The sequence below is a fragment of the Ascaphus truei genome, chromosome 20 (genome assembly GCF_040206685.1).
Source record: "Ascaphus truei isolate aAscTru1 chromosome 20, aAscTru1.hap1, whole genome shotgun sequence".
In the NCBI taxonomy this organism is placed as follows: Eukaryota; Metazoa; Chordata; class Amphibia; order Anura; family Ascaphidae; genus Ascaphus; species Ascaphus truei.
This window is the reverse complement of record NC_134502.1, coordinates 13351181-13378610: the sequence shown is the minus strand read 5'-3', so window position 1 is coordinate 13378610 and position 27430 is coordinate 13351181. Positions and strand designations below refer to the sequence as shown.

At 49.3% G+C, this 27430-nt stretch overlaps 1 protein-coding gene across 1 annotated transcript; it reads left to right on the top strand.

Moving 5' to 3' along the window:
* Window positions 1–147: 147 nt before the first annotated feature.
* On the top strand, window positions 148–27077 carry WIZ (WIZ zinc finger). Its single transcript, XM_075577717.1, has 11 exons — window positions 148–266; window positions 1313–1650; window positions 2054–2120; window positions 10707–12277; window positions 12887–13120; window positions 19234–19359; window positions 19904–20176; window positions 20548–21375; window positions 23483–23833; window positions 24929–25891; window positions 26659–27077. Exons 2-11 carry the CDS (start codon window positions 1422–1424, stop codon window positions 27075–27077), a joined length of 5061 nt encoding a protein of 1686 aa, XP_075433832.1. The 5' UTR covers window positions 148–266; window positions 1313–1421.
* The last annotated feature ends 353 nt before the right edge of the window (window positions 27078–27430 follow it).

Here is a 27430-nt window from a genome sequence, read left to right as displayed (position 1 = left end):
GTCATTGAATTGCAGTCTCACTGATTACAGGGCTTTCTGACCCCATCACACGGCAGTCCAACTCATTGGCAGGCTGTCTTGCCTCAACCAACATGGCACCGCTGTCGTGCCGGCGCCTCCGTGACGTCACTCCTCCGCGCCCTTGTCTGTATCTCTCCCCCTTCTCCTCCAGGCTCTGTCTCCTGTCTGCGGACGGAGCGCCTTGTACCGGAGCCGCTCTTAAAGGGGCCATGCACCGGCGGAGGGGCCCGACACTCAGCGGGGGGGTGAGACACCGGGGAGGGCCAGGGGGAGGAGCTTCAAAACCCCAGGGGACAACACCCCTCCTTGTACACCTGTCACTGCGGTGGCAATAGTATGCAGAGGGGGGTAGTTATACAATAGAAAGGGTATATATATACACAATCATATATATTGGTGGGGGAAGAGGGCAACAGTCTGTGGCAGGGATTAATAGTCTGCATATACATTATGTGACAGAGGGCTATTTATATGCTCGAGGGTATATTTGTGTGTGTGTGTGTATATATAAATATAGATATATATTAAAAAAACTGCCATATGTACATATGTATATGTGTGAGGGATATATATGTGTGTGTGTGTGTGTGTATATATGTATGTGTCTGAGTAATGGTTAATAGACTATGTATATGTGGCACAGAGTATGTGTGATTGTCTATGAGCAGTGTTCGACAAACCTATACATTTGCTCGCCCCGGGCGAGTGGATTTAACCCCCGGGCGAGTAAATATTGGCCCAAGCAGCACACGTTTGGTACTAGGTGGCGAGTAGATTTGTTTGTGTGGCGAGTAGATTTTTTGGTGATTTGTCAACCACTGTCTATGAGTATGTGTGATTGTCTATGTATATATGTATAAGGGGGGTAATAGTGTGCATGTGTGTGTATATAAAAAATAAATATATATATTTTTTCCCCCGGGGGCGTGATAGTGTATGTATAAACACAAAACAAAAATATAGATATAGTAGGGGGTGTATTTATGTGTGAGGGGGATTATGGCATATGTAGGAGGGTGTAACAGCTTTTGTTTATATGTAGAAGGGGGAAGGCTGCTCTGCCCTCCCCTCCCAATGAATGACAATACCGTCAAGTGAATGAGACCTAGCCCAGTGCAGTTAGACTGCTCTATGACCTGTGAGACTCACTTCAAGTAAAAGAGGCTGATTTTCAATTAAAGAGACTAATAAAACAAAATACGTGAGATTGCGTACTAATGCGTCTCTCTCCTCCCCTCACTCTCCCTCCATTTCTCTTCTATATTTCTCTTCCCATCCCTCCATCTCATAGACCTCTCTCACACTCTGACAGTGTCCACACATCAGTGGTAATCACTTTCGCCCCCCCCCCCCCCCCACCCCCTTTCACTCTTTCTGTCCCCCCACCCCTCTCTCTCCTGATGGAGGAGGTCCATCCCTCATACCTCCGAGACAATGATGATGTGGATGACCTGCCATTCCCGATCCCCCTCCAGGGGCAGGAAGAAGCCCTTGTCCCCCTTCCTTGTCCAGGGGGGTTGAAGATTTTCCTCGGGGGCAGTGAGGACCCGGTGGGGGGGGAGTTCCCTGAGGAAACCAGCGTCATAACGTCCTTTTCACGCCTGGGACTCCGAGAGGAGAGCAGGGAAGGTGAGCAGTGTCTAGTCCTAGAGGTGCTGGTCTCTGTATCGCCCACCCCTAATGGTGCCGTTCTCTAAATCGCCCTGACAATGTTTTATCCCTGTCCTGGAAGTGCATGGCTCTGTAACCCCATCCAGCTCTAGAAGTGCCGGGCTATGTGTCTGGGTCCAGCCCTAGAAATATCAGGCTCTGTCCAGTCCTAGAGGTGCCAGGCTCTGGATCCCCAACCAGTCCTAGCGATGCCGGGTTCTGTATCCCTGTCCAGCCCTAGTGGTGCCAGGCTTTGTATCCCTGTCCGTCCTTAGAGGTGCTGATCTCTGTATCCCCCATCCAGATCTAATGGTGCCAGGCACTGTATCCCTGTTCACTCATAGAACTGCTGTGTCCCATAACCGTTCCTCTGTTCCTGCAGGTGTAAGCCGGATTCTCCCTGTGGAGCTAGATGGGATCATCGGGGCCGCCTGCGGGATCATGGGAAGGTGAGGACTGGAGTATGTGGAGAGGGTATCTTGATAGGACTGGTGTGTGTCTCTTTAAGGGCTGGGTCTATGTCTTTAGTTGGGGTATCTATTTTAGGGGAGGGGCTGTGTCTGTAAGCAGCAAGGCTGTGCCTTGAACAGACAAGGCCATCATTCAGAATGAGCACTACGTCTTTATGTGGAGGTGCAATAACAAAGGTTCAGGACTATGTCTTTATGGGGAGGGCCTATCATAAAAGTGGTAAGGTATGTCTTTTTTCTTTATGCGGGGCAGGGTTCATTTCTATGTCACCCCGAACTCTCCAGATCAACCGATGGGGGCAGCATACTGGTCTATGTTGAGGATGGACGCATCTCTGCCTATAACTTAGAGAAATCCACCCTAACTAGCATTTTGTAGGATTGAAATGGGGAGGGAGGAGGAGGGTCTTCCAGAGCTGATCTGCTCTATTTGCAGCTCCATGTTCTTACTGGTTTCTAAGGTAATTACTGGTGAAGTTATCGGGATTACTTATTTTTAAAGGAGATTTAAATGCCCACCCAGTAGGAAGACACAACCAATGATGTTGTAGCTTCCTATTGGCCTGAGATTTGGCAGACATTTTGTTCCCCCATTAGGGATATTTAAACTGAAAACAGTGTCATTTGGTTCAGGGGGACCCGCAGTTCCACACTGTAAAAAAAGGGCACACAAAAAAAAGAAAGAAGAAGAATATATGGAGGGGGTATTTGTCACGGGAGACCAAGACAAATACATGTGACTGCAATCAACAGACAAAACGGGGGAGTTAAATAAAACAAGTTTGTATTGGCTGGAAATTTTGCGCATGCTGGAACGGCGAGACCGACTGCGCATGCGCGAATTGTGAAGTGCCCATCGCGCATGTGCGAACGATAAGCGCCCATCGTGCATGCACGAATGCGAAGCGCCCATCGCACATGTGCGAACGGTAAGCGCCCATCGCGAATGCGAAGCGCCCATTGCACATGTGCGAACGGTAATCGCCCATCGCGAATGCGAAGCGCCCATCGCACATGTGTGAACAGTAAGCACCCATCACGCATGCACACAAGAGGTTGGCAACTTGCTGACCGCGTGTTCGCCATGGCACTTGCTGGGCGTGCACGCGTGACTGATGCTTGCCAGCCGCTTGTGCGCAAGCACAGAAAAAAAACGGGACGCTTTTTTAAAAAGTTCAGACCCAGGACAAAATCCCAAAAAAGGGATGTATGGTCACCCTGCAACAGGAGCAACACAATTGTAGCTCGCTAGGTGCTGGGCACCATTTCAGTAGGCTTACACAGGATGTCTTCCACACGCCGAGAGTCTCTGGGTACCACAGTACCGTAGGGATGCTAGTTACGTTCTAACAAGTGTAAAAGTCCTGCTCATCTATACAACTGAGCCTCATTCTGGATCTGTGTGTCTCCGGCAAAAAACCTCGGAGACACCAACTGTTTTAGCCAGCTACCTCCCGCAAGGTAGATGCCTCAGAGTCTGGGATGAACAATGACAATGCTTTTGGAGTGATTGTTCCCCAGACCTGAGTCAACAACCCGCCACAATCCAGCAGTGTCCCTAGCACTTCACCCAGCCCACATTTACATAGCAGGCCCAGATTTTTGTCTGTGCTGGCTGGCTAAGATAAGGACCCACTCAGCACACAAAGGAGACATTGAAATACATGAATCTCGGGGGGCCTGCGCGTTATATCACATGGATGCACGCAGGCTAAGGAAGCTCCATGCACTCCGCCAACATAATACACAATAACCCCTGAGCGTTGCACTGATCACTCTCGCGGGACATTCAACCGGCCAGGAGAACCAGCGGGGATGGCCCAGAAGAAAACCCCGAAGCCGGGGACCCCAGATCTTATCCGCTTCAGCCGCAGGCAGTCAGCGTCCGCTGATAGCAGAAATAAAACAAAGATGGCACCGAGCTGAGCGCACAGGAGTGCGCGTCCACAAAAGTAAACAAAGAAGGAGAGAGGCAAGCTTCATGACCTGCTGGGGATATCCCTGATAGAAAAGCAACCTTGAGAAACTCTGCACAGAGGGCCACAGCAGAGGAGGAGGCAGGGGGGAGATCTGCATCTAATAGTGAGTCCAGTATAACAGAGGGTGACGCAGTAATTACAAAGCAGAACCTCCAGAACATGCTTCTAGAAATGCAAGCGGGCTTTCAGTCAGCTCTGGATAGAGCTATAAGGGAATTTAAAACAGAAGTTTCCTTACTGGCTAAAAGAACTACCGCGCTTGAAAATAAGATGGCCTATTCTCTACAAAATCATGTAAATACTGACGATGAGGTCCTGCGTCTCAATGAAGAGATAAAAGCTATGATGGATGGCATAGACAACCTGGAGAACAGGGAGCGGAGGAAGAATCTACGAATCTGTCATGTACCTGAGTCAGTGTCCGCAGAAGCCCTCCAGCCATATCTTAAGAGACTGTTTGCGTCAGTTGACCCCCAGCTACAAGATGGCGATCTTTTGATGGATAGAGCTCATAGGGCCTTGGGTCAAGATTTAATGACCCTAAAAGAAGCAGAGATGTGGTTCTAAGACTCCACCAATATGCAACCAAGGAAAGGATTATAAAATGCTGCAGAAACAAGGATCCATTGAATTTGAAAACAACTCCATCCAGATCTTCCAGGATTTATCCAGGGTGACAATTGAGAGGAGAAGGCTGCGACCTGTACCAGCGGTACTCCAGGAAAAGGGTATTCGCTACCAATGGGCCTTTCCGTTCCACCTGGTGGTGAACCATGAAGGCAGACAGATCTCACTCCGCTACCGCCCTGAGGAATCAGCATCTTTTCTGTCGGCATTAGGTTTGACCCCCAGAGATGGATCGGGCCAGCACCGAAGACCCGAGAAGACAACACGGATGACGATCGATCAGCTGAGGGTGCGGTTGCCGGAGATAAAAAATTCAAGACCGACAGTGACTTTGAGCGACTCTCGTTGGGTTCGCGGCCATCTCCTTGAACAGCGATTCGGCAACCCAGGGAAAGATATCCCGGATGTGTGGCTACATTTGTTTTCTCTTTCCTCTCCGCCTGTCTCTCTGTCTCCCTCTATAGTTTTTTCCAATCTATTATAGGGTCTGTTTTATCTACGGTTTGAAGTTTGCTGCCCGCTCCCTGGGTGCCGGTCTACTACAGCTGGTGGTGGATAAAACCGGTGAACACACGGATTGAGCGCCCCGGCGACGGGTGAGGGGGCCTTGGCCCAAAGACTTAGACAGGCTGGGTTTTTTGTTTATAGATACAAGGGACACGAAGCCTCAAGGAGAAGCCAAGAGCATTAACTGCTCGAAAATGTAAGGTTAATAGACATTGAACACTAAAAGAAAAAATAGGAAACTGGATTTTATATGTATATATCCCTATCCGGGAAGCCTACCCCTATAAGTGCACGTTAACACGAAAAGTTTTATATGTTTATCTGTTTCACGGTTGTTAGGAATTGATGTGTCTTATAGGCTATTTTGTATTCTAAGCAAGCTGTGGTGAGGGTCAATCAGGGGAGGGAGAGCAGATAGAGGCGGGTGTGCAGGATGGGAGCCATGCATGCCCGACGTCAGGTCGCCCCCAGTAGGGCCATATGCCCGCCAGGCCACATAGGGTCTGGCTGCAAATCTGGAATTAGTGGCTGGTTACACTCATCTTACTTTATAGTTTAATATTTGTTGTTTTTCCCCAAGTCCCCGGAAGGCAAAAGTCTTTTCCCTTCGTTTTCTATCCCCATCTGTTCCCGACAACCATTAAAGTTTTTCGTTCACAACTTTCACATGAGAGAGAGACGACATTGGAAATGACTAGTCAAGCGCCATTGAAGTTAGTATCCCTGAATGTTAAAGGTCTTAACAGTAATGGTAAACTTAGATTGGCCCTAAAAGAATTTAGGAACTTGAAAGCAGGTATTGTTTTCTTTCAGGAGATGCATTTTGATACTAAGGAGCCCCCAAACACTTTCAGCAGGACATTCCCTATAGCATTTTACTATTTTACTAGCAAAAAAAGAGGGGTTGCGATACGGATTAAACAGGACATTCCGTTCCAGGCATTGGAGGTTAAGAGAGATCAAGGAGGGAAGCCCCCAGTGATTCACGGGCTTATTTCAGGCCAACGTATCACGTTAGTGAATATCTATGCACCCAACGAGGGACAAATTGATTTTCTAAGGGAAACACTGGAATCCATGGAAGATAGCCGAGAGCAACTGTTGATATCGGGAGGTGATTTTAATATGGTACCAGATACGGATGTGGATAATTCCACCCACCCAGAGCAATCACACTCTGCTATGACATATAGCGTAGCTAAGAAATTTAGACTGCTACTTAAAGAATACGGTTTGTGGGATGCTTGGCGTAGCTCACATAAAGGACAGAGGGATTACCCTTTTAATCACCGCTACATAATTCGTATTTTAGAGGTATTAGTCCATTCAGATATAGGGCCTATCATGTGGTCAGACCACGATCCGGTGGCGATTCTGTTCGATACCCCATTTCCTAGGGCTCAATCATTCCATTGGAAGATGAACGACTCATTACTGAATTACCCAGAGATTAGCTCACAATTTGGAGACTCACTAAAAAATTATTTTTATATCAACAATCGCTCTGTAGAATCAACATCCATGCTATGGGAGGCACATAAAGCCACGATCAGAGGACAGCTTATTTCAATAGCGTCACACAGAAAGAGAATAAAAATAGAAAAACAAAAAAATGTAACAAAAAATTGTAAACCATCAAGGAAAATTTATAAAATCCTGACCCAGGCAAGGGGGGAACTTAAGAGGGTGCAATTAGAGGACGTAGAAAAAGCCCTTAAGTGGACTAAGCAAACGTATTATGATCAGGGAGATAAGGTGGGCCTCTTATTGGAAAAGGGAACAGGTCGAGGGCATTGGTCCCTGCTATTAGGTTAAAAGGAGGAGAGGAGGAGAAGTGACTTACAACCCCTCAAAGATAGCAGAGGAATTTGCTAAATTTTATACGGATCTCGACAATTCAACTCCGAATGCTAAAGTCCCGGTTCTGACTCAAATTGAGGCCTCTTTTAGAGATTGTAACCTCCCAAAACTGTCAGAGGAAGACCACAAAGTTTTAAATGCAAAAATAACCCGGTTAGAGTTAGGCCACGCATATAGTGCCGGCGGCGCAACGTTGCCCGAAAGCAAATGCATTGCCGCCGCCGCCGCGTGTGCTTATAGTAAGCGCGACGGTGACAATGCGACGGAGCGAAAACTGGTAGCCGGCAAAATTTGATTTTTCAAGGGCTGTCGCCTCACGTGACGGCCCTTGAACCAATGAAATGGCCGGAAACCCGCAACGCCGACGCCTGTGTCGCCGTTGCCATCGATGGCACTTTAGGCACGGCCTTAGTAAGGGCAGTTAGCTCATTGAAGCCATCAAAGGCACTGGGCCCAAATGGTTTCTCAAATTTGTACTATAAAAATGTTATAGGAATTCTAGGTCCATGTTTACTAGATTTATTCAATGATTTTCTCAGCGGAAAACAAATCCCCCCACATGACGAAAGCCAATATAGTGGGGATCCCTAAAGAGGGTAAGGACCCCTTATGTTGTGGTAGCTACAGGCCAATCTTATTGCTTAATACTGATCTGAAAAATTATAGTAAAATTCTGGCCAACAGGTTGAACCCAATACTCCCTCGATTAATCCATTATAACCAGGTAGGTTTTGTGCGCGAACGCCAGGCGTCGGATAACACAAGGAAAATAATTAATGTGATAGATCAGATACATAAAACTAAGACGAAAGCAATGCTGTTGAGCCTGGATGCGGAGAAGGCATTCGATAGGATAAGATGGGATTTTTTAGATAAGACGTTAGAGGCATTTGGATTTTCAGGGGGTTTTCTACAAGAGGTCCGGGCCCTCTACCAGATGGCACCAGCCACTTTAAAGATACAAAGGGGGGAGAGGAATCTGATAACAATTAAGAACGGGACTAGACAAGGTTGCCCCCTCTCTACTCTTCTTTTGCCTTGATAATTGAACCCCTCCCGGCTACAATCAGAGCTTCCCCAAATAGTCAAGGGATTAATATAAAAGATGAGTGTTACAAATGATCACTTTTTGCGGGTGATATTATCCTTATTGTAGCTAACCCATTGACATCTCTCCCGAATTTAAAATCCGATCTCCGGAGGTTTGGGGAATTGTCTGGGTACAAAGTTAATGTAGGAAAATCGGAAGTGCTAAATTTAACGTTAATGGAAAAGGAGGTTGAGGTTCTTAAACGATATTTTGACTATAGGTGGAAAAAGACCCATCTGAAATATTTAGGGATATACTTTACTAGGGACTACAACTCACTACAGGCATACCCCGCTTTAAGTACACTCACTTTAAGTACACTCGCGAGTAAGTACATATCGCCCAATAGGCAAACGGCAGCTCACGCATGCGCCTGTCAGCACGTCCTGAACAGAAATACCGGCTCCCTACCTGTACTGAAGCTGTGCGCAAGCGGGGAGACTATAGAGCCTGTTACAAATGCGTTATTTGAATCAGTTATGCACATATATGATGATTGCTGTACAGTACATGCACATGGAAAAAGGTAATGCTTCACTTTAAGTACATTTTCGCTTTACATACATGCTCCGGTCCCATTGCGTACGTTAATGCGGGGTATGCCTGTATATAAATATAACTATCCCAAACTTTTTTCTAATATTAGAAAGGATTTACGAGCTTGGAATTCTCACTACATCTCTTGGATAGGGTGTATAACCGCGGTTAAGATGAACATCCTCCCCAGACTTCTATATTATTTCCAAACATTACCAATATCTGTCCCACAAATATAAAAGAAATCCAAAACCGTATTATGCAATTTATTTGGAAACATAAACAACCGTTAATAGCCAGGTCAATTATGCTGGAATCTAAAGGAGGGGGACTAACGGTTCCAAATATTCTAAAATATTATATAGCCTCTCATTTGAAACAAATGGTTTATCGGCATTCCCCGGGAGGGACCTATGCTTGGTTGGATCTGGAAAGCTTACTTAAATACCCGGTTGGCCTGTCTACTCTGCTGTGGTCGAGCTCCAAGACCGGGCTTGGGAGACAGTCTAAGCCAGCGGTAATCGGGTTTACTTTGAAAATCTGGCAGTTGGCAAGAAAGAAATATAAGGTTATGTCAACTCCATCTAGACTTGCGCCTTTGTTCAGTAATCCCAGGGTTCTTGCTGGGTTTTCAGGGTTGGGATTTTGAAACCTGGAGACACAGAGGAATTCTAGAGATGGGAGTTATTAGAAAAAGAAAAGTTGATGTAGTTTGAGGAATTGATGAGAAAATACGGTTTACATGGGACGTAGGTGTTTAAATATATCCAGGTCCGACATTTTGTAGGCCGGGGTTTCTATGAGGAGGAATTCCCTAAATACACACAATTCGAAGATTTCTGCAAAAAAAAATATCAAAAAGTTTGATTTCATCCCTGTACCAAGGTTTAATCCCCCAAAAGGACGACCCGGTCCACAAATCAGGGCTCAACGGATTTGCTCAATGAACTAATTTATTGCCAATAGACTTGACGTTTCGGCCACACTGGCCTTTCTCAAAAGCAGACATGGCACAGTTACAAAAGAGAATATTTACAAAATTTTGTTACGTTGGTATTATACCCCTAAAAGGTTAAAGCAAATGTTCCCGGAGGCAACCGATAGATGTTGGAGGGGATGCGGACAGATAGGGGACTTAGCACATATACGGTGGTTTTGCCCAGTAATAAAGACATACTGGATGACAGTTTTGAAATGTAATAGAAGCTGTGACGGGAATCAAGAATTTAGATAATAGAGCCAATTTTAATCATTTTGGCTAAGCCTATGGAAAATGTAAATCATTACACAGCTAAATTAATTTTGCATATATTAACGGCGGCTAGGTATGCGGTAGCAGCAGCGTGGGAAAAGACACTGCCGCCCTCCAGAAGAGAGGTTATTAGAAGGGTTAACGATGTACAATTATTGGAGAGACTCACCTCATTTTTGAATCACACCACAAGGAAGTTTGATAGAGTCTGGGATCCCTGGGATGTTGGATAGGGGTAAAGCATAGGATAGGGGTTCTGGGAGTGATGAGTGTAAGATATGTTGATAACATTTTATAAAATCTTGTATGATATGTAATGTGTTTGTTGTCACTTGTAAGAATTCTGATACAAAATGGTTGTTCCTCCCCCTCCCTCCCCTTTTTTTCTGTACCCCTCCCCTTCCCATTTATGTTTGAAAATCTTAATAAAAATATAAGTTTAAAAAAAAGAAATACATGAATCTCACATTACTTAGGGAAAAAAGGTTACAGGGCACATAGAACTATCCAAGTTGACCATTTTAGCCACAATAAGATGGTACAATATGCCAGAAACTTGGGTTCCATCTTGACTGGTAGGAGCAATGGCTGGGCTTAATGTTTAATATGTTGCCACATTGCCCCTACCGTCACAGTAATGAACATCCTTTCTCCTTCCCCTTCATTCTTGATAGCCCTAACCTTCCTCCCCCCTCCCTCTTCTCCCTTTGCAGCCCAGAACAAGACCCCCTCAAGTTCACTCATTCTCCTCCAGCTCCTGACCTCCGGTCCCTGCATCACCTCGCCCTCCACCCGCCTCCCATCCTCGCCTCCCCCTGGGGCTTCCCATCTCCAGCCCCTCAGGAGGAAGGGGGAAGGGGCATGGCCAGAGTGTCTGCAGAGGGGCAATACCTGCAGAGTGGGAGGTTTGAGTGGACATCGCAAGTGGAGGAAGAAGAGGTTGGTCTTCCACGGCCCATGACGGTGAGATCCGACCCTCCGTCTATCACCATGCCAGTGCACAGAAGAGCCCTGCAGCTGGGGGGGGCGCATGGGGCGTGGGACAGGGGAAACTACCATGATGAGGATGCGCAAGTAGAGGTGGAAGAGGAGGAGGAAGAGGAGGAGGGCTCTGTCTACACTTGCATTGAGTGCAGCATCTACTTCAAAAAGAAGGCCCACCTGTTGGAACACATGTTCCAGCACACCCAGGAGGGGGAAGGAGAGAGGCCACAGGCTGGTGAGGGTCCCCACACATGCGGGGAATGCGGGAAAGGGTTCGTGGATGAGGGGAGTCTGTCATCCCATCGCCGCCTTCATCAGGAGTCCAGGCAGAAGATCATGGAGGAGATCCGCAAGCTGGAGAGTATGGCAGACGAAGGGCGGGGGGCACGTCTGCAATGCCCAAAGTGCCTCTTTGGCACAAACTCTTCCAAGGTCTTCGTCCAGCATGCCAAAAGCCACGTCAGGAAGGGGGGTGGGGAGAGCCGAGTGGCCCTAACTTCCCTCCAAGCCCCAGGGGAGACGGTGGGTGGTGGCGGTGCAGGGCCATGGAGGGGAACATTGGAGCAATGTTTTGATGGGATATGGAGGGAAACAGAGGCGGAGCCCGGGGAGGGGTGGCAAGCAGAGGGGCCACGGGGGGAGGTGCAAAGGCTGGGCAAGGCAAAGAGGAAGACACTGCCAAGAGAGGGCGGGCTGTGTTTACCAGGGGAGTCCCAGGTGGCGGGATATCAGGAGCCAGGGAGGGGCCCATGGATCCCAGAGGCAGCGGTGGAGCTGAAGAGGAGTTTCCGAGAGACACTGAGAGGCATGGGAGAGGGTGAGGAAGGACAGAGGCGTCAGCTGAGAGAGCAAGTGGCCGTTGTGGTTCTGGAAAATGTAGGCCCTAGAAAGAGGAGGGCGAAAGGGACCCAGGCATGGGGTTATGGAAGGAGACTTTCAAGAGTGGGGGTTGGGGGAAGCTCCCCAGGGTGGGCAGTGGGGTGCCCTAGCCAGACCTCACCCCCTACCCACCAGTTCCACCGGGAGCTGTGGGCGGAGGATGGTGAAGATGGCTTCCCCCTGGACATCCTGCTGATGGACCCTAGCTATGAGGGGCAGCTGGAGGCCCTGGGGCTGAGGAGTGAGGAGCGGGAGTGCCCCTACTGCCCTGACCGCTTCCACAATGGGATAGGCCTGGCCAACCATGTCAGGGGCCACCTCAACCGCGTGGGGGTCAGCTACAACGTACGTCACTTCATCTCCGCTGAGGAAGTGAAGGCCATCGAGCAGAACTACTCCTTCCAGAAGAAACGCAAGAAAGGTAGGGAGGTCCATGGTGTCGGGGAATGTCAAGGCGAGATCATCAGTTTTAGTAATGTGTGTTGTGGGATGTCATCTTTTCTACTGAGGTTGCATGATGTAATCTTTACTAGTTAGGTTATGTGTATCTGGTAATGTCAAGGCTGACTGGCTAGGATGATATGTATTGTTGAGGTTGTGTAATGTACTCTCGTGTGATATCATCTCTTCTAGTGAGCATGTGTAATGTCCATCTCTTCTACTGAGTTTATGTTTCTGGTGATGTCCTGGCAGAGGTGACCTCACCTCTTCTAGTGACGTATCTGGAATGTGTGATTTAGTGTGCCTGAGGATCTCAAAGCTTTGTTGATGACATCTCTAGCTTGTGAAGGAACCTGTCTGGCTAGTGATGTCATTTTTCTCGTGAGATCATATGTCGGGTGATGCCCTCTCTTCCGGGCAGGCAATACATTGTAATCTTGAGGTTGTGTGTGTGTGTGTGTGTAGTAACATGAGTAACATGTCTAACCTAGTATGACCCTGACACAGCTTGCCCATAATTAACACCGGACGATGTGTAATCCCTGATTTAGCATAGGATGATGCGTGAACTGCTCTCCCTCTTCCACAGTGGCGAACTTTGACCCCAGCACGTTCAGCCTGATGCGCTGTGAGTTCTGTGGGGCTGGGTTTGATACACGGGCTGGCCTTTCCAGTCATGCCCGTGCCCACCTCCGAGACTTTGGCATCACCAACTGGGAGCTCACAGTGTCCCCCATCCACGTCCTCAACCGTCTGCTCGCCCGCTCCCCCACGCAGCCTCCGCCCCCATTCCCGCCCTGGCACCAAGACCCCGACTCAGACGGTAAGATGCCATTGCTGATGACGTCACACTGCAATGTTACTAGCCTTTGGTCCCAACCTTTTGTTACTAATGACTGTGACGAGTGACATTACAAGCCCAAAATGGCCACCTTCTTGCTCAGCTAATTGTCAGCTTTCAGAGGTTTTAAACTTTTGCAGAATTTGGCTGAAATGTGGCAATTTTGGTGTCTACCATAGATTTGGGGAGCATTCCAAAATTGGAGCAACGGATTTAGAGCAATGGCTTAAAAATGGTTTAAAAGGCCATTTTAGGCAAATCACAAATTGAGACAATGATCTTTTTTTTAAACTTTATCAATTATTTTTAATTCACAAATATGATTAGCTGTAAATGTAGCTATTTCAATCTTCATGGCTTGCCTGCCAAAAGTAGAAAGTGTGTGTGCACGAGCCCTGCAAAAAAAAAAAGCCATTTTGGGGGGAAAAAATTGAAGAGTAGATAGGTCAGACTAATGTTTTTTTTCTGGTGGTGATTTTCAAAATCTCTTCATTTAAATTCACAGGGCAGGATTAGGCTGAAATTTTGGTCTTCATGGGAGTTCACAATAGGTACAACATTTGGGGAAAAGCAGAGCAGTGGCTGTACAAAAGAAATTGTAATTTCGGCAAACATTTAGAAAATTTGGAGGTGATTTTCAGAAATTCTCATTTTTTTTATGCGACAGTCTGGGTTGAAAGTTAGTTATTTTGGTCTCCGTGGCGTATTGACCCCATGTATTACATTTAGTACTGTACAAGTCCAAGCAGTACATTTTGAGCAGCAAAACAAAAAATATGTATTTTTGGGTGAAAATGTAGGAAAATGTGTGAAGATTTTTAGCAAATAAAAATACCTCCTGTGAGCACATTCACGTCTCAGACAGGTCTGGAACCATTATCTCTTGTCATACAATGTTTCCTCTGCAGCCAAGAATTCTGGGAAATTACATGCAAATAAACATACAATGCCACCTTGGTGATTTTTAGGAATTTATCACCTTCCCCTCCCCCCCCCCCCCGACAGTATATTGACGCAGCATGCTAAATTTAGTAACAATCGAAGCAGTAGAATTTAAGCGGCAACACCTCAAAAACATTGTGGTCTGGGGAGCAATTTGATATTTTTAGATACTTATCTTTAATACGCACATAAGACTGGGTTAAACTCCCTTTGAAAGAAACCAACAATAATGGAATGAGAGAGACTGCCTCCAATTAGAGAAATAGCCCTTCAATAAATGAGACTGCTCAGTGGTTGATAAGTAGACTGTTTTCTTTGAATGAGACTACTCCCTCCTATTGGATGGTATAGAGACGGCTTCCATAGTGACACTGGTCCCCTTGCCTATTGGATGAGCGACTGTTGGATAACAAACGGTTATCCACTGGAAGAGAGACTGCTCCTGTTGGATAACTGACAATAACCAGTTAAGAGACACTGCTTCTCACAGGAGGAGAGATTGCCTCCTCCCCCACTAAGACCGACGTCTCCTTTTTGAAAGAGACAGACACACATTGGATGTGCCATTTGGATGAGAGAGACTGCCTGAAATTTAGAGAATCCACCCTCCATTAAATGAGGCTGCGGTCACTGGTTGAAAAATTGACTGCTCACATTGAGAGACTGTGACCTGACGGTGGATGAGACAGATTTTATATGATGAGACGTTGTTCCTGTTGTATAAGATAAAGCCATCCATTTAATGAGCTAGACTGCCCCTCCCCATTGGATGGGAGATTGCTTCCATTGGATAAATCACCAATTCAACTAGATGGCTCCCATTGAGATGACACACATTGGATAAGAAGTACTACCTTCTTATGGTCTTCTTGGTCAGCCACTGAATGAGTGAGGAGAGAATGTTCTCCTTGGATGAGAGAGAAACCCGCTCTCCTTGGGCAAGACGTTAATCCACGAAATGAGAGACTGCTTCACATGGACAAGAGGGTTATCCACTGATGGAGACTGCTTCACTTGGACAATATGGTTGTTCATTAAATGAGAGACTGCTCACTTTGAATGAGACTGTCAGCAACAGAATGAGAGACTGCTCCCCTTGGATGAGATGATTATCCACTGAATTAGATACTGCTCCCCCATTGGATGAGACGGCCCCCCACTGAATTAGAGAGATGGATCCCCTGGATGACTTATCCAATAAATGAGAGACAGTGTTCCTCTTGGACGAGGTGGTCATCCAATAAATGAGACTGCTTCCCATGGACAAGACGCCCATCCACTATGAGACTGCTCCACTTGTACAAGACGGTCATCCACTGAATGAGAGGGAGAGACTACTCCCCTTGGACAAGACGGCCCTCCACTGAATGAGATGGAAACTGTTCCCCTTAGATGAGACGGTGCTCCAATGAATGAGGGAAAGACAGCCCACCCCCCCCCCCTCTTAAATGAAACGGCCATCCATTGAGTGAGACTGTGACCTGACAGAGAATGAGATTGCTTTCATAAGATGAGACTGTTCCTGTTGTATTAGATACAGCCAGCCATTGAATAAGGGAGACTGCTCCCTCCCCATTGGATGAGAGAGATTGCTTTCATTGGATGTCACTAATTAAAAGAGATGGCTCCCATTGAGATGACAGACACATATTGGATAATTAGTACTTATGTCACTAATGGAGAAATGGACTGCTCCTACCAAATGGGAGTCTTTTCTATTTGGAGAGACTACCATCCCACCCCCCCCCCCCCCCCCCATCACATTAAATGAGAGACCAATCCCTTCCGTAGAGGGATAGACTGCTTCTTATTGGATAGGAAACTACCTCTTCCACATTGAAAAAGATAGGCTGCTCCTGTTGGAAAAGTCTCCCCCTTGGATGAGCAAGAAACTAGGTTACATTGGAAAGAAAATTTCCACTTTTCCCACTGAATGAGAGACTTCTCCAGTTTGATGAAACTGTCATCCATTGAATGAGACTGTTCCATTTGGGTGAGACTGTCGCCCACTGAATGAGAGGAACTGTTTCCCTTGGACATTATGGTCATCCACTGAATGAGAGACTGTTTCCATTGGATGAGACAGTCCTCCACTGAATGAGCAAAACACTGCTCCCGGTCATCCACTGAGAGACTGCTCCCCCTTGGACGAGATGGTCAACTGAATGAGAGGGAGAGACTGCTCCCTCTGGACAAGATGGCCCTTCACTGAATGAGATGAAAACTGCTCCCCTTGGATGAGACAGTCCTCCACTGAATGAGGGAAAGACTTGTCCCTTTAAACAGGGATGAGACAGTCATCCACTGAGTGAGTGCGACTGCTCCCCTTGGATGAAGCGGTTATCCACTGAATGAGAGACAAAGACTACTATCCATGGACGAGACAGTCATCCACTGAATGAGAGATCGACTGCTCTCGTTGGACAAGATGGCCATCAACTCAATGGGAGCAAGAAAGACTCATATCCATGGACAACTGTCATCCACTGAATGAGAGACTGCTCACCATGAATAGGACGTTCATACACTGAATAACAGACTTATCCCCATGGACGAGACGGTTATCCACTGAATGAGAGGTCCTCGTGGACGAGACTGTCATCCACTAAATGAGAGACTATTCCCCTTGGATAAGACTTTCATACACTGAATAAGAGACGTATCCCCATGGATGAGATGGTTATCCACTGAATGAGAGACTGGCACACGCTCCTTGGACAAGATCATCCACTAAATGCGACTGCTCCCCTTGGTGAGACTGTCAGCTACTGAGAGAGACAAACAGCCACTGAATGAGAGGCTGCACCCTTTGGATAAGACATTTATACACTGAATAAAAGAGACTTCTCCATATGGACAAGATAGTTATCCACTGAATGAGAGCGAGAGAGACTGCTCCCACATACACGAGACTGACTATCCACTAAATGAGAGGTGACTCCCCTTGGGGCAAAACGGTCAGCCACTGAATGAAACTTCTCCCCTTGGAAAACAGTCATCCACTATGAGAAACAGCCTGCTCCCCTTTGGTCGAGACTGTCATTCATTGAATGAGAAACTGCTCCCCTTGGACAAGACCATCCACTAATTGAGAGACTGATTCCCATGGATGGGACAGTCATCCACTATCCTGACGTTGCGGTTGCGCGCCTCTGTCTGCTGGGTGATGTGTGAACATCCCCAGCAGACTGAATGAACCGACAGTAGGCGGAACAGGGGAAGACGTCATCCTCTTGTTTTTTAGAAAAAAAGATGGAGCTTTCATTCAATGGCTGGCGAAGTACACGTGACGCTGCTGCCGCATGAAATCAGAAATTCAGTTGTCTCCCTCAGTTGCAGCAGCGTGAGCGCTTTACTTTGCCGCTGGGAGTAGTTTCAAGTCTGAAAACTCCCATTGCCAAACATGAAAGAGTAACGAATATGCGCGCGCACGTCGTATAGCTAGCAGAGTGAGCGGGGCCTAAGAGAAACAGAGATGGCTCCCCTTGGACAAGACTGTCGGTCAGAGGGAGATTTCTCCCCTTATAAAAGACTGTCATTCACTATATGAGAGAGGACATGTTCCACTTGGATGAGACTCATCCATTGAATGAGGGAGAAGCTGCTCCTGATCCAATTCTATAAGAGACAGCTCCTTTTATTTTAGGAGTCCTACTTTGCTCGGGAGAATGCTCATATTGAAAGAAACAGACACTCATTGAACAAAACACTCTCTTAAATATAAATATGAGAGACTGGTTAGTAAATAGACGGCTCCTCTTAAACGAAAGAGAACTGCTGGTATTTTAGAAGAGACTGTTAAATTAGACTGTCTTGACGGTGTATGTAAACTGCTCAATGAAAAAGAGACCGCTTCCCCCATTACAATGTATGGAAGAGAGACATCTTCACTATGTGTATCAGAGACGGGTTCCTGATCGCCCCTCCCCCTGTGCCTTCGCTCAGGTTGTCCCGTTTCCCTCCACTCCTCGCGCCAGATTGCTTCGAATCGCGGCCCCGCGCGCCACCTTCTTGCTTCACGGGCGCTCGCGCCACCATCCTATCCCCCCCTCCCTCCGAGCCGCTCGTCGCTCCATTGCCCTGGTCTGGAATGTGTACGCGCGGGCGCTCTCTTTTTTTTTTTTTTTTTTCAATCCTCACGCGGCCCCGCGAGCGATTCCAAGATGGCGGCGCCCAGCGAGCGGACAAAGGAGGCCAAAGAATCTGGGGCCGCGGGGTTAGGAAACAGCGGGGATCTGAGGCCTGACGAGTCGGGAGAGGCCGGGGGGTCTGACCTGGAAGGGAGAGGCCAGGATGAGAAGGGGGGACAGGCCTCGGAGAGCGTAGAGGGTCCGAGTAAAGAGAGGGCGGAGGAGGGAGAGGCCGTGGGAGCGGGGCGGGGAGAGGCGGCAGGACAGGCCAAGGATCAGCCGAGGCCTGGGAACGGGAGGCAAAAAGCGGGTGAGTCGCTAAAGAGGGGAAAGCAGGTTGTGGGGGTCACGTGGTGCAGCAGGTGGTTGGGAGTGAGGGATTTCAAGTGGTGTATAAGGTACAGTGTGGTGCATGAAATATGGGGACAACAAGTGGAAATAGGGCTATAGAGACGTATTAAAGGGCCTGCTGGGCAAGTGGATGGGCGGGGGGTATTGTGGGGTTAACCGGGGAGGTGATGAGTGTTAGGAAATTCCGATGGTCAGCCATTTTTTTTAAAAACACCTTTACAAAGATATATCCATTTGCACAGGAAGTGGTGGGGCTCCCATTAACTAAGAGACCAATTTTATATTGGGGTCTCTCTTTATCACTTTTTAACATTGCCATTATTGGAGTCTGTAAGGAATTTTTTTCCCCACTTATGAGACATCATTGGATAATATTTAACTGGGGGTTTTTTTTGTTTGTCTTCCTTTGGATCAACAATATTGTAAATACAAATATAGGATAAGTATCTGTTCTCCAAATTAACATAGGTTGAACTTGATGGACATGTCTTTTTCTTTTCGACCTCATCTGCTATGTAACTATGTAACTCCCATGTGGGGCAAATTCAAGATCTGGAGGGCAATCTCTATGGTATCGGTCTCAGCCAATTTAGAGAGCTTGAGGGGGGTCAGTCTTGTGTAATAGATGGCAATCGTTCTCATTTAAATTAATCATTCTCATTTCCTTTACAGTGTTGGTTTCGGAGGAGGAAGATGGGACCCCCTTAGATCTGGGGCGACCACAAATCACGAAACAGGAGCCCGGGCGGGTGTTGGTGTCCGACCAGAATGCGGGGAGAGGAGACGAGGATCCCAAAGGTAATGGGGTAGAGAAGTGACATACAATCCTATTAATTAGTAAGGTAATGTTGACTAATCTTTTATGGGATAAAAGGAGACTTCAACTTGTGATTTCTAATATAATAGGGTTAGGAAACTTGGCTCTAATGGGAGAAATGGAGGCTTGCTAACTGATTTATAAGCTAATGGGGACAGCAGACTGATATTTAATGAGACAAGGGATTTATAAGGAAAAAGTCGGGAGATTGATTTCTTATGGGATGAGATAGGACTTTAATTATTTATGGGGTCCCTGTGTGTGTTTGTGAGTGGGATCACATAAATGGAGTCGGTTTTAGAAGTAAAGTCCGGTTTTAGGCCAGAGGGGAATTTGTAGTAAATATAGGGTTGTGTGAGGTTTTGTGTGTGTGTGTGTGTGTGTGTTTTAGTGGATTCCCCTTTTCTTTCCAGTGGTGAATACCACGGCGACATAGTAATCCACCTTGTGATTACTCCCCCCCCCCCCCCGAGGGCGCTTCAGTAAATGCTCCTTGTGATAGGTCTCTTCCCTCCCTCCCATCAGCCCTCCAAGGCCCAGGTCAGACTACGTGTGAGGTATGCGGAGCATGCTTCGAGACCCGAAAAGGCCTGTCCAGCCACGCGCGCTGCCACCTGCGTCACCTCGGAGTGGCTGAATCTGAGAGCAGCGGGGCCCCCATCGATCTCCTGTATGAGCTGGCCAAGCAAGGCAAGCTGCCGCAGGATGAGTGCTTTCTTGGAGCCAAGAAGGCGGGGAGCTCGCGCCCCGGATCCCCCAGGTCTCAATGGGGCGATGAGGACGGGCCCCTGAACTTGAGTGAGTAGTTGGGACGTGCAGGGGGGGTGTGGGTGATTCTGGAAAGGGAGGCAGGGAGTTGGACGGCAACTCTAAGACTGTCTAGCTAACCCCTCCTCTTGCGTCCCTTCTCTCTCCCCCGCGTCCCTTCTTCTCTCTCCCCCGCGTCCCTTCTTCTCTCTCCCCCGCGTCCCTTCTTCTCTCTCCCCCGCGTCCCTTCTTCTCTCTCCCCCGCGTCCCTTCTTCTCTCTCCCCCGCGTCCCTTCTTCTCCCCCGCGTCCCTTCTTCTCTCTCCCCCGCGTCCCTTCTCTCTCCCCCGCGTCCCTTCTTCTCTCTCCCCCGCGTCCCCCTTGTCTACCTGCTCATCCTCTTGACTCTCCTCTCTCTCCCAGCTATGGATGGTGATCCCGGCAGAGACACAGACTGCCAGTTCTGCGGCGCCTGGTTTGAAACTCGGAAGGGCCTCTCAAGCCACGCCCGCGCCCACCTGCGCCACTTGGGGGTGACTGACCCGGATGCCAAAGGCTCCCCCATCAATGCCCTCAACTCACTCATCAAGAGTAAGGACTTTAAGAGGCGCCTCTCTGGGCACACCCCCGCGGAGACTGGCACCCACGCCAAAGCCCCTAAAGACAGCACCTCCACAGAGGCTGGTACTCATGCCAAGGCCAGCGATGGTGGCACTCATGCCAAACTGACAGACCCTGGCACTCATGCCATGCTAGCAGACACTGGCACTCATGTTATGATGGCAGCAGACGACAAAAAGGCTAGCGAAAGCGCCCCTGTCAAGATATCTGAAGCTGGCACCCATGCAGTGACCGCAGGTGATGGCACCAGGTTAGTTGGCGGTAGCTTGTCTGAGAAGGCTGCCTCCCATTTCAAGTGCCCTGATGTGGGTGCGTCCGGCTCCTACACCCTGTCACCTAAGGCTGGAGCCCATGCCAGGATGGCAGAAGCTGGCAGTGCTCCTGTAAAGTCCGAGGCTGGTACTACCCACACAAAGATGGCAGCTGGGGTCCATGCCAAGACCCCAGGAATAAGCACCCATGTCCGAGCCGCCCCACGCCCAAAGCTCTCCCCAGCTGGAATCGCCCACCCCAGACAACCGACTTCTGGCACTCCACCAACCAAGAAACTGAAGACCTCATCACAGGCCTGTAAACCCAGCATGGAGTCCTACTGGTCACCCAGCAATGCATCCACCCCTCTCAACCTATGTAGGTACCATACATGGGTTTACATTTCACATGATGCATGGGTCAATAGGAAGCTGCAACGCCGCCCGTCGCAAATTTCTATTGGCTCGCGTGATGAGGGGTGTTTAAAAAAAAAAAAAACAGGAAGTACTGCCACTTGTGTTCCCACTATGTATCTTTGCCACGAGGGTGTCACCGTAGCTGAAATGAATGTGGCTCAGCTTTCGGAGACCCCCAGGTTCCCACCTAGTTTAATGTGTCATTCAGTATTTCCAAATTGATGTGTAGAAATGTTTGGTTTGACCATGTCTTTTGATATACATTTCTATGTCTAGGTATACCTTGAAGCACAACTTTTCTGGATATAATCTATCTTTAGGCACATATCTCCATCTTTCTGGATGTCTTTCTGTATACATCTTTCTGGAGCTGTAAAATGTCAGTGTCTTCCTAGAAATATCTTTTTGCTTTGTGGAAATCTCTTAAAATGGCACTACCTCTTGGCTTGTTTATTTATTTTTGACCAAGTGCGTAGCAAGGGTCCCCATGGCTGAACCATGTTGATTTTCAGCTCCGGGGACCCCCCCTGCTTCTTGAGATCCTTACATTGGAAAGGGGTTGCTCCGTGGCTGGGCAAAGAACATGTCTATTTAAAGGTCCAAAGGGCCAATCGAAAGCCACAACGCCATCCCTCGCTTCCTATTGGCCCGCGGAACCTTTAAACAGTTGTGAGATACTTGCAATGGAAGGTGATGCCGGTATGTCGGGGAGCGAAAGGTCCCTGGAGCTGAAATGTATGTGGTTCAGCTCCGTAGACCCACTGCTTCCCATTCTAGGGGGGTTGGGGAGGAGAGATAATATTTATTTTTATCCCTTTGAGTGCCGGTTGGGCATGCGGAGCCAGATTTACACTCGGTCACCTCCCTTCTGTCCGCCATCAGTTCAGATCGCGCCGGACGCAGTCTCCCCCCTAAGGGTATTTTGGAAAGGGCGTAGCTACTACTTCATTGAGTACCCAGGGTGCCAGAACCCATGACGTTAGTAGCTACGCCCCAGGACACTCAACTAATTTAGATGGCAATGCTCCCCTTGCGATATTTCTATATCCTTATCAATATTTGAAGATTTGTTTCAGTGTGCCATAACACGTACGTCTAGGTTCATTTCGCTGTTTTTTCTCTGGCTATTTTAGTGCTTCGGAATCCATATTGGGTCTAGGTCCATTTCGATGTTGGCTTCTAGGTATAAATCCATAGCACTGTTTGAAAACTAGATGGTTCTAGCTCGAGCTCCACCGTGGACCAATCTTCAAAGTAGAATTGGTATCCAAAGGAAATTATTAGCAGATTATTTATAGATTTCTTCCAGTATTCTTTTTAGACCCGCTTCAGTTTTTGTTTTTTGTTTTAAGTAGCTGTTCTCTAGATCCATTAACTGATGTTATTTCTAGATCTGTTGGGATGTTCTTTCTAGTTCCCACTTAAGTTTTTCAAGGTGGCTGCTCTAGATGGACCCCACGGCATGTTTTATCTTTCTTTCGCCCCTAGCTTGTTCTCGCTTTTGTGGATCATGTAGGTGTATTTTTAGATCCTTTTGATTGGTTTTGTGATGAATGCAGCTGCATATACTTTCAGGGAGGTGGGGTTTCTACCCTGCTTGGCTCTTGACTGTCTGCCAGGGGATTCCCTCTAATGGTGATTTTTGCATGATTTGCACGGGATGGGGGGGGGTTTCCTATACTCCTCCCTGCTCTAGCTATCTTGCTCTCTACCTCCCCCCACACCACCTTTTTCTTTGTGTGCGCTTCTGCTTCTTGACACCCTCTTTCTCCCCTCCCCCTCCCACCCCCCCCTGCTTCGGTTCAGTCCGCAATCTTGCTTTATGTGTATCTAGATTCAGGGAGCCTGGGAGATGAAGCTTGAATATGTATATAGATACAAGGAGCTTGGGTTCGAATGTGTATTTAGATAGAGGGGGCAGATGAGCCAAGGTGCTCCATGTGTACATGGACACGGGGAGCTAGGCTCAAAGGGGTATACAGATGCAGGGAGCCATTTCCCAACTAGCCAAATCACTGGTTCGTTCTTCCACTTCAAAGACCATCCCTCACTTTTCATTCCTCCTCCAGCCCCGGGTTCGGAGGAAGTCCGCTGCGAGTTCTGCGGCGAATTCTTCGAGAACCGGAAGGGACTTTCCAGCCACGCGCGCTCCCACCTGCGCCAGATGGGCGTCACAGAGTGGCACGTCAACGGCTCGCCAATCGATACCCTGCGGGAGATCCTGGCCACCGGGGCCTTTCCCAGGGCGGGTGCCAGAGTCGGAGGTCCCAGCTCGGAGAAGCTCCTCCCTCTTCCTCCTACTTCCCCCTCGGTGCCCCTCCCCTATGCTGGGCTGACTTCGGCCCTGCAGCGCAAGCAGCCACAGCTTGCCTCTTTCCCAGCTGGGGAGTGGCCCTCCGACCTCTCACCTCTGAACCTGTGTAAGTGGGCCGTTGGCCCGCCATTGGCATCTCCTCGCCTTTCATCTTTTATTGCTTCCAGACTTGTCAGTTGCCTCCATCTTTCATTTCACCCTTTCCTCTTCTCCCACACTCCCTACTCCAATTAACTACGGGAGCCTGTAATGAGGTGGGGCATTGAGTAAGAGTAGCCATGTTGGAATTGTGATGTCTTGGCTCGTTGTCCCCCTATGGGTTGGTGACCTTAAGATTTCAAAGGCAGGGCAGGTGTAGGCGGGTGATGACATCAGAGATCTGAGATGGTTGTGGAGTAGGTTTAATGGAGTTCCCTCACAAGGCAGGATACACTGTCACTGTCATCCATGATCCAAGATAGCCGGTCTCATGCGAGGGGCTCGTTGAGACCTGGTGGGAGCCATCTTGGGTTGTTAAAATTATCACTCGCCCTTTTGGGGTTGTTTGGAACAGCCCCCTTCAGATCAGGGGAGGGGGAGTTGGACTGTAAGGGCAGGTTTTATAGGGTGAAGAATAATGCTGGAGGTGATGACATCAGAGGTTCTCCACATGCAACTGCTAGGGTCTCTCAAATGCCGGGCAAATCCTGAGTGGTCGGGGTGAGCCATCTTGGCTTTGTGACATCAGAAGTCACAAATCAAAATGGCAGCCTCCATGCCGGCATGGACATCTTCTCTAATCTATGGGACCAGTGACCTGTTAAACACCACCACCCACACTATCTCCCCAAGGCTATGTTGCTGGGGTGGGGTTGACCACAAAACAACTCTGTATTAGATGGGCAGGCTTATGGAACAGTTCCTGATTACCCTTTGAACCCCACGCTATGTATGTGTGGTGCATTTTGGGAGATTGTTTGCCTCATCTCATTGCTTTTTCTGTGGACGTTATTAGGACTGTGAACTTGTCCTAAATTATTTTTCCTTTTTCTCTCTACTCTTTTTTTGCTTTCTCTTTTTCTGCCTTCCCGTCCCTCACTCTTACTGCTCCCCACCTACCCCTCACTCTAACAAACTTTTCCCCTCCTTTTCTGAACTTTCCTCCTGCTTTTCTTTCCTTGTCCTCCTTCTTCGTGTCCTTCCCCCTAACTCCCCTCCTCAGCCTCCCGCGCAGACCCGACACGTGACATCTGCTGCGAGTTCTGCGGTGAATTCTTTGAGAACCGGAAGGGTCTGTCCAGCCATGCACGCTCCCACCTGCGCCAGATGGGCATCACCGAGTGGCACGTCAATGGCTCGCCCATCGACACACTGAGAGATATCATCCGCAAGAGACACCCTTCCCCATCCCTTCTCACCAATATCAAGAAGGAGCCTCAGGGGGCTGAGGAGCCAAGCAGCTCCTCCCACCCCCTTTCCCCTTTTGGCCTGGTGCCCCCTGGGCTGGCCCGGGAGCATCCCATCTCCTCCCTAGGTGCGCGAGCCCACAGCACCTTTCTGACTCCACTGGCGGCCAAGAGGCCAGCCCCTCACGAGTCACGGTTGAGCCACTCTGAGCCCAAGAGCTACATCCACATGGAGACAAAGCCCAGCAGCCAATCACAAGTCAGGGCCTACATGCAGTCGGAGGGCAGGCCCAGGGCCTACATGCAGTCGGATGGAAAGCCCAGGGCCTACGGCCAGTCGGATGGAAAGCCCAGGGCCTACGGCCAGTCGGAGGGCAGGCCCAGGGTCTACATGCAAGGAGAAGGCAAGTCCAAGGCCTACATGCAATCTGAAGGCAGGCCCAAATCCTACGTGCAAGGAGAGGGCAAGCCCAAGCCCTACATGCAAGGAGAGGGTAAGCCCAAGCCCTACATGCAAGGAGAGGGCAAGCCCAAGCCCTACATGCAAGGAGAGGGCAAGCCCAAGCCCTACATGCAAGGAGAGGGCAAGCCCAAGCCGTACATGCAAGGGGAGGGCAAGCCCTACATGCAAGGGGAGGGCAAGCACAAGCCGTACATGCAAGGAGAGGGCAAGCCCAAGTCGTACATGCAAGGAGAGGGCAAGGCCAAGTCCTACATCCAAACGGAGCTACCGTTCAAGGTCAAGGTGAAGGCGTCTCCAGACAAAGCAGCTACAACTTGTAAGTGAAGCAGATGGAGTAGCATTAAAGTGGCCCTGGGAGGAGGGGGGGAGGTGTACTTATCATGTCTAATGTACTCTATCCTCTTTGCCCCCCTTTCCCTCCACCCTCTCTTCCCATCCCAACATGCCCCCCTCTACCCCAATACTTCTCCACACCTCTTTCCAGGCCCGCATTTCTCAATAGGCCCATTAGGCTCAGGCCTAGGGCAGCCAAATCGGAGGTGGGGGCGGTGGCACCCAGTCGCTTCAATTTGCCACCTCCGGAAGATTTTGCAAGGCCGGTGTGCCGTCGCCACCCTCCTCCTCCAGCTTCGTGGCGTTATTTGACGTTGCCATGACATCACAGTGTCATTTGATGCTGGAGGAGGAGGGTGGCGGCAAAAAGGTGAGTGCCTAAGGACGCAATATTTGTAAAACCGGACCTGCCTCTTGCCCCTCCGCCCCCCCACCAGTTTCCACAACACCCCCTAAACCTTTTCCCTTCCTCCCTCACCCTTTCTTTAGCCCTACTTTTTGCCTCAGTTCGCTGCTCCACTCCACCCCATGTCTTTCCTTTCTCCCTCCACCCCCTCCTTTTCTTCCCCTCTCCCCTCCTCCCTCTTTCTTCTCACCCCCCTCCCTTTTTTTCCGCCACCTACTTTCCCTCTCTTCGCCACCCTCCATTGTCCCCCTCCCCACCTACGCCATCTCCTTTTTGCTTCTTTTCTCCTCTGTTGGGCCACCTCGCAACTCATCCCCTAATTTTCCTTCTCTTCCCACACCCAGCAGTGGAAGCGTGCTGTGAGCTGTGCGGCCTCTACTTCGAGAACCGGAAGGCCCTTGCCAGCCATGCTCGTGCCCACCTGCGCCAGTTTGGCGTCACAGAGTGGTGCGTCAACGGCTCGCCCATCGAAACGCTGCGCGAGTGGATAAAGCAGAGGCCCCAGAAGGCTGGGGCCTACCTCAGCTACATCCAGGGGGGGCGCCCCTTCACGAAGAAATTCAGGCGCTCCTCCCACCCCCCAGGGGCGGCTGGGGTAGGCAGGAGGCCGGCAGGGGCAACGGACAGGGACCACCAAGCTGCGGCACCTGGCAAAGCAGCTGAGGCGGAGCTGAGCCTTGGGGTGACTGGAACCGTGACGGAGAAGGCGGCAGAAGTACAGGGACCGAGTAAGTGTCGGAATGTCTCCCCTTCCCCCTTGTAGGGTGGCAGTTGCCTCCCTCATCTCTCACCCTCTCTCTCAACCCCCCCCGCCTTCTTTCACCCCCCCCCCCCACTTCTTTCCCCCACCCCGGCCTTCTTTCCCCCACCCCGGCCTTCTTTCCCCCCCCCCCGCCTTCTTCCCCCCCCCCCCGCCTTCTCCCCCCCCCCGCCTTCTCCCCCCCCCCGCCTTCTCCCCCCCCCCCGCCTTCTCCCCCCCCCCCGCCTTCTCCCCCCCCCCCGCCTTCTTTCCCCCCCCGCCTTCTTTCCCCCCCTGCCTTCTTCCCCCCCCCGCCTTCTTTTCCCCCCGCCTTCTATCCCCCCGCCTTCTTTCCCCCCCCTCCCCCCCTTCTTTCC

Coding starts and splice junctions, on each gene's coding strand:
- WIZ (XM_075577717.1), top strand. CDS start 1,422: ATGGAGGAGGTCCATCCCTCATACCTCCGAGACAATGATGATGTGGAT. Junction 1,651..2,053: donor CCGAGAGGAGAGCAGGGAAG/GTGAGCAGTGTC, acceptor CTGTTCCTGCAG/GTGTAAGCCGGATTCTCCCT. Junction 12,278..12,886: donor CCAGAAGAAACGCAAGAAAG/GTAGGGAGGTCC, acceptor CCTCTTCCACAG/TGGCGAACTTTGACCCCAGC.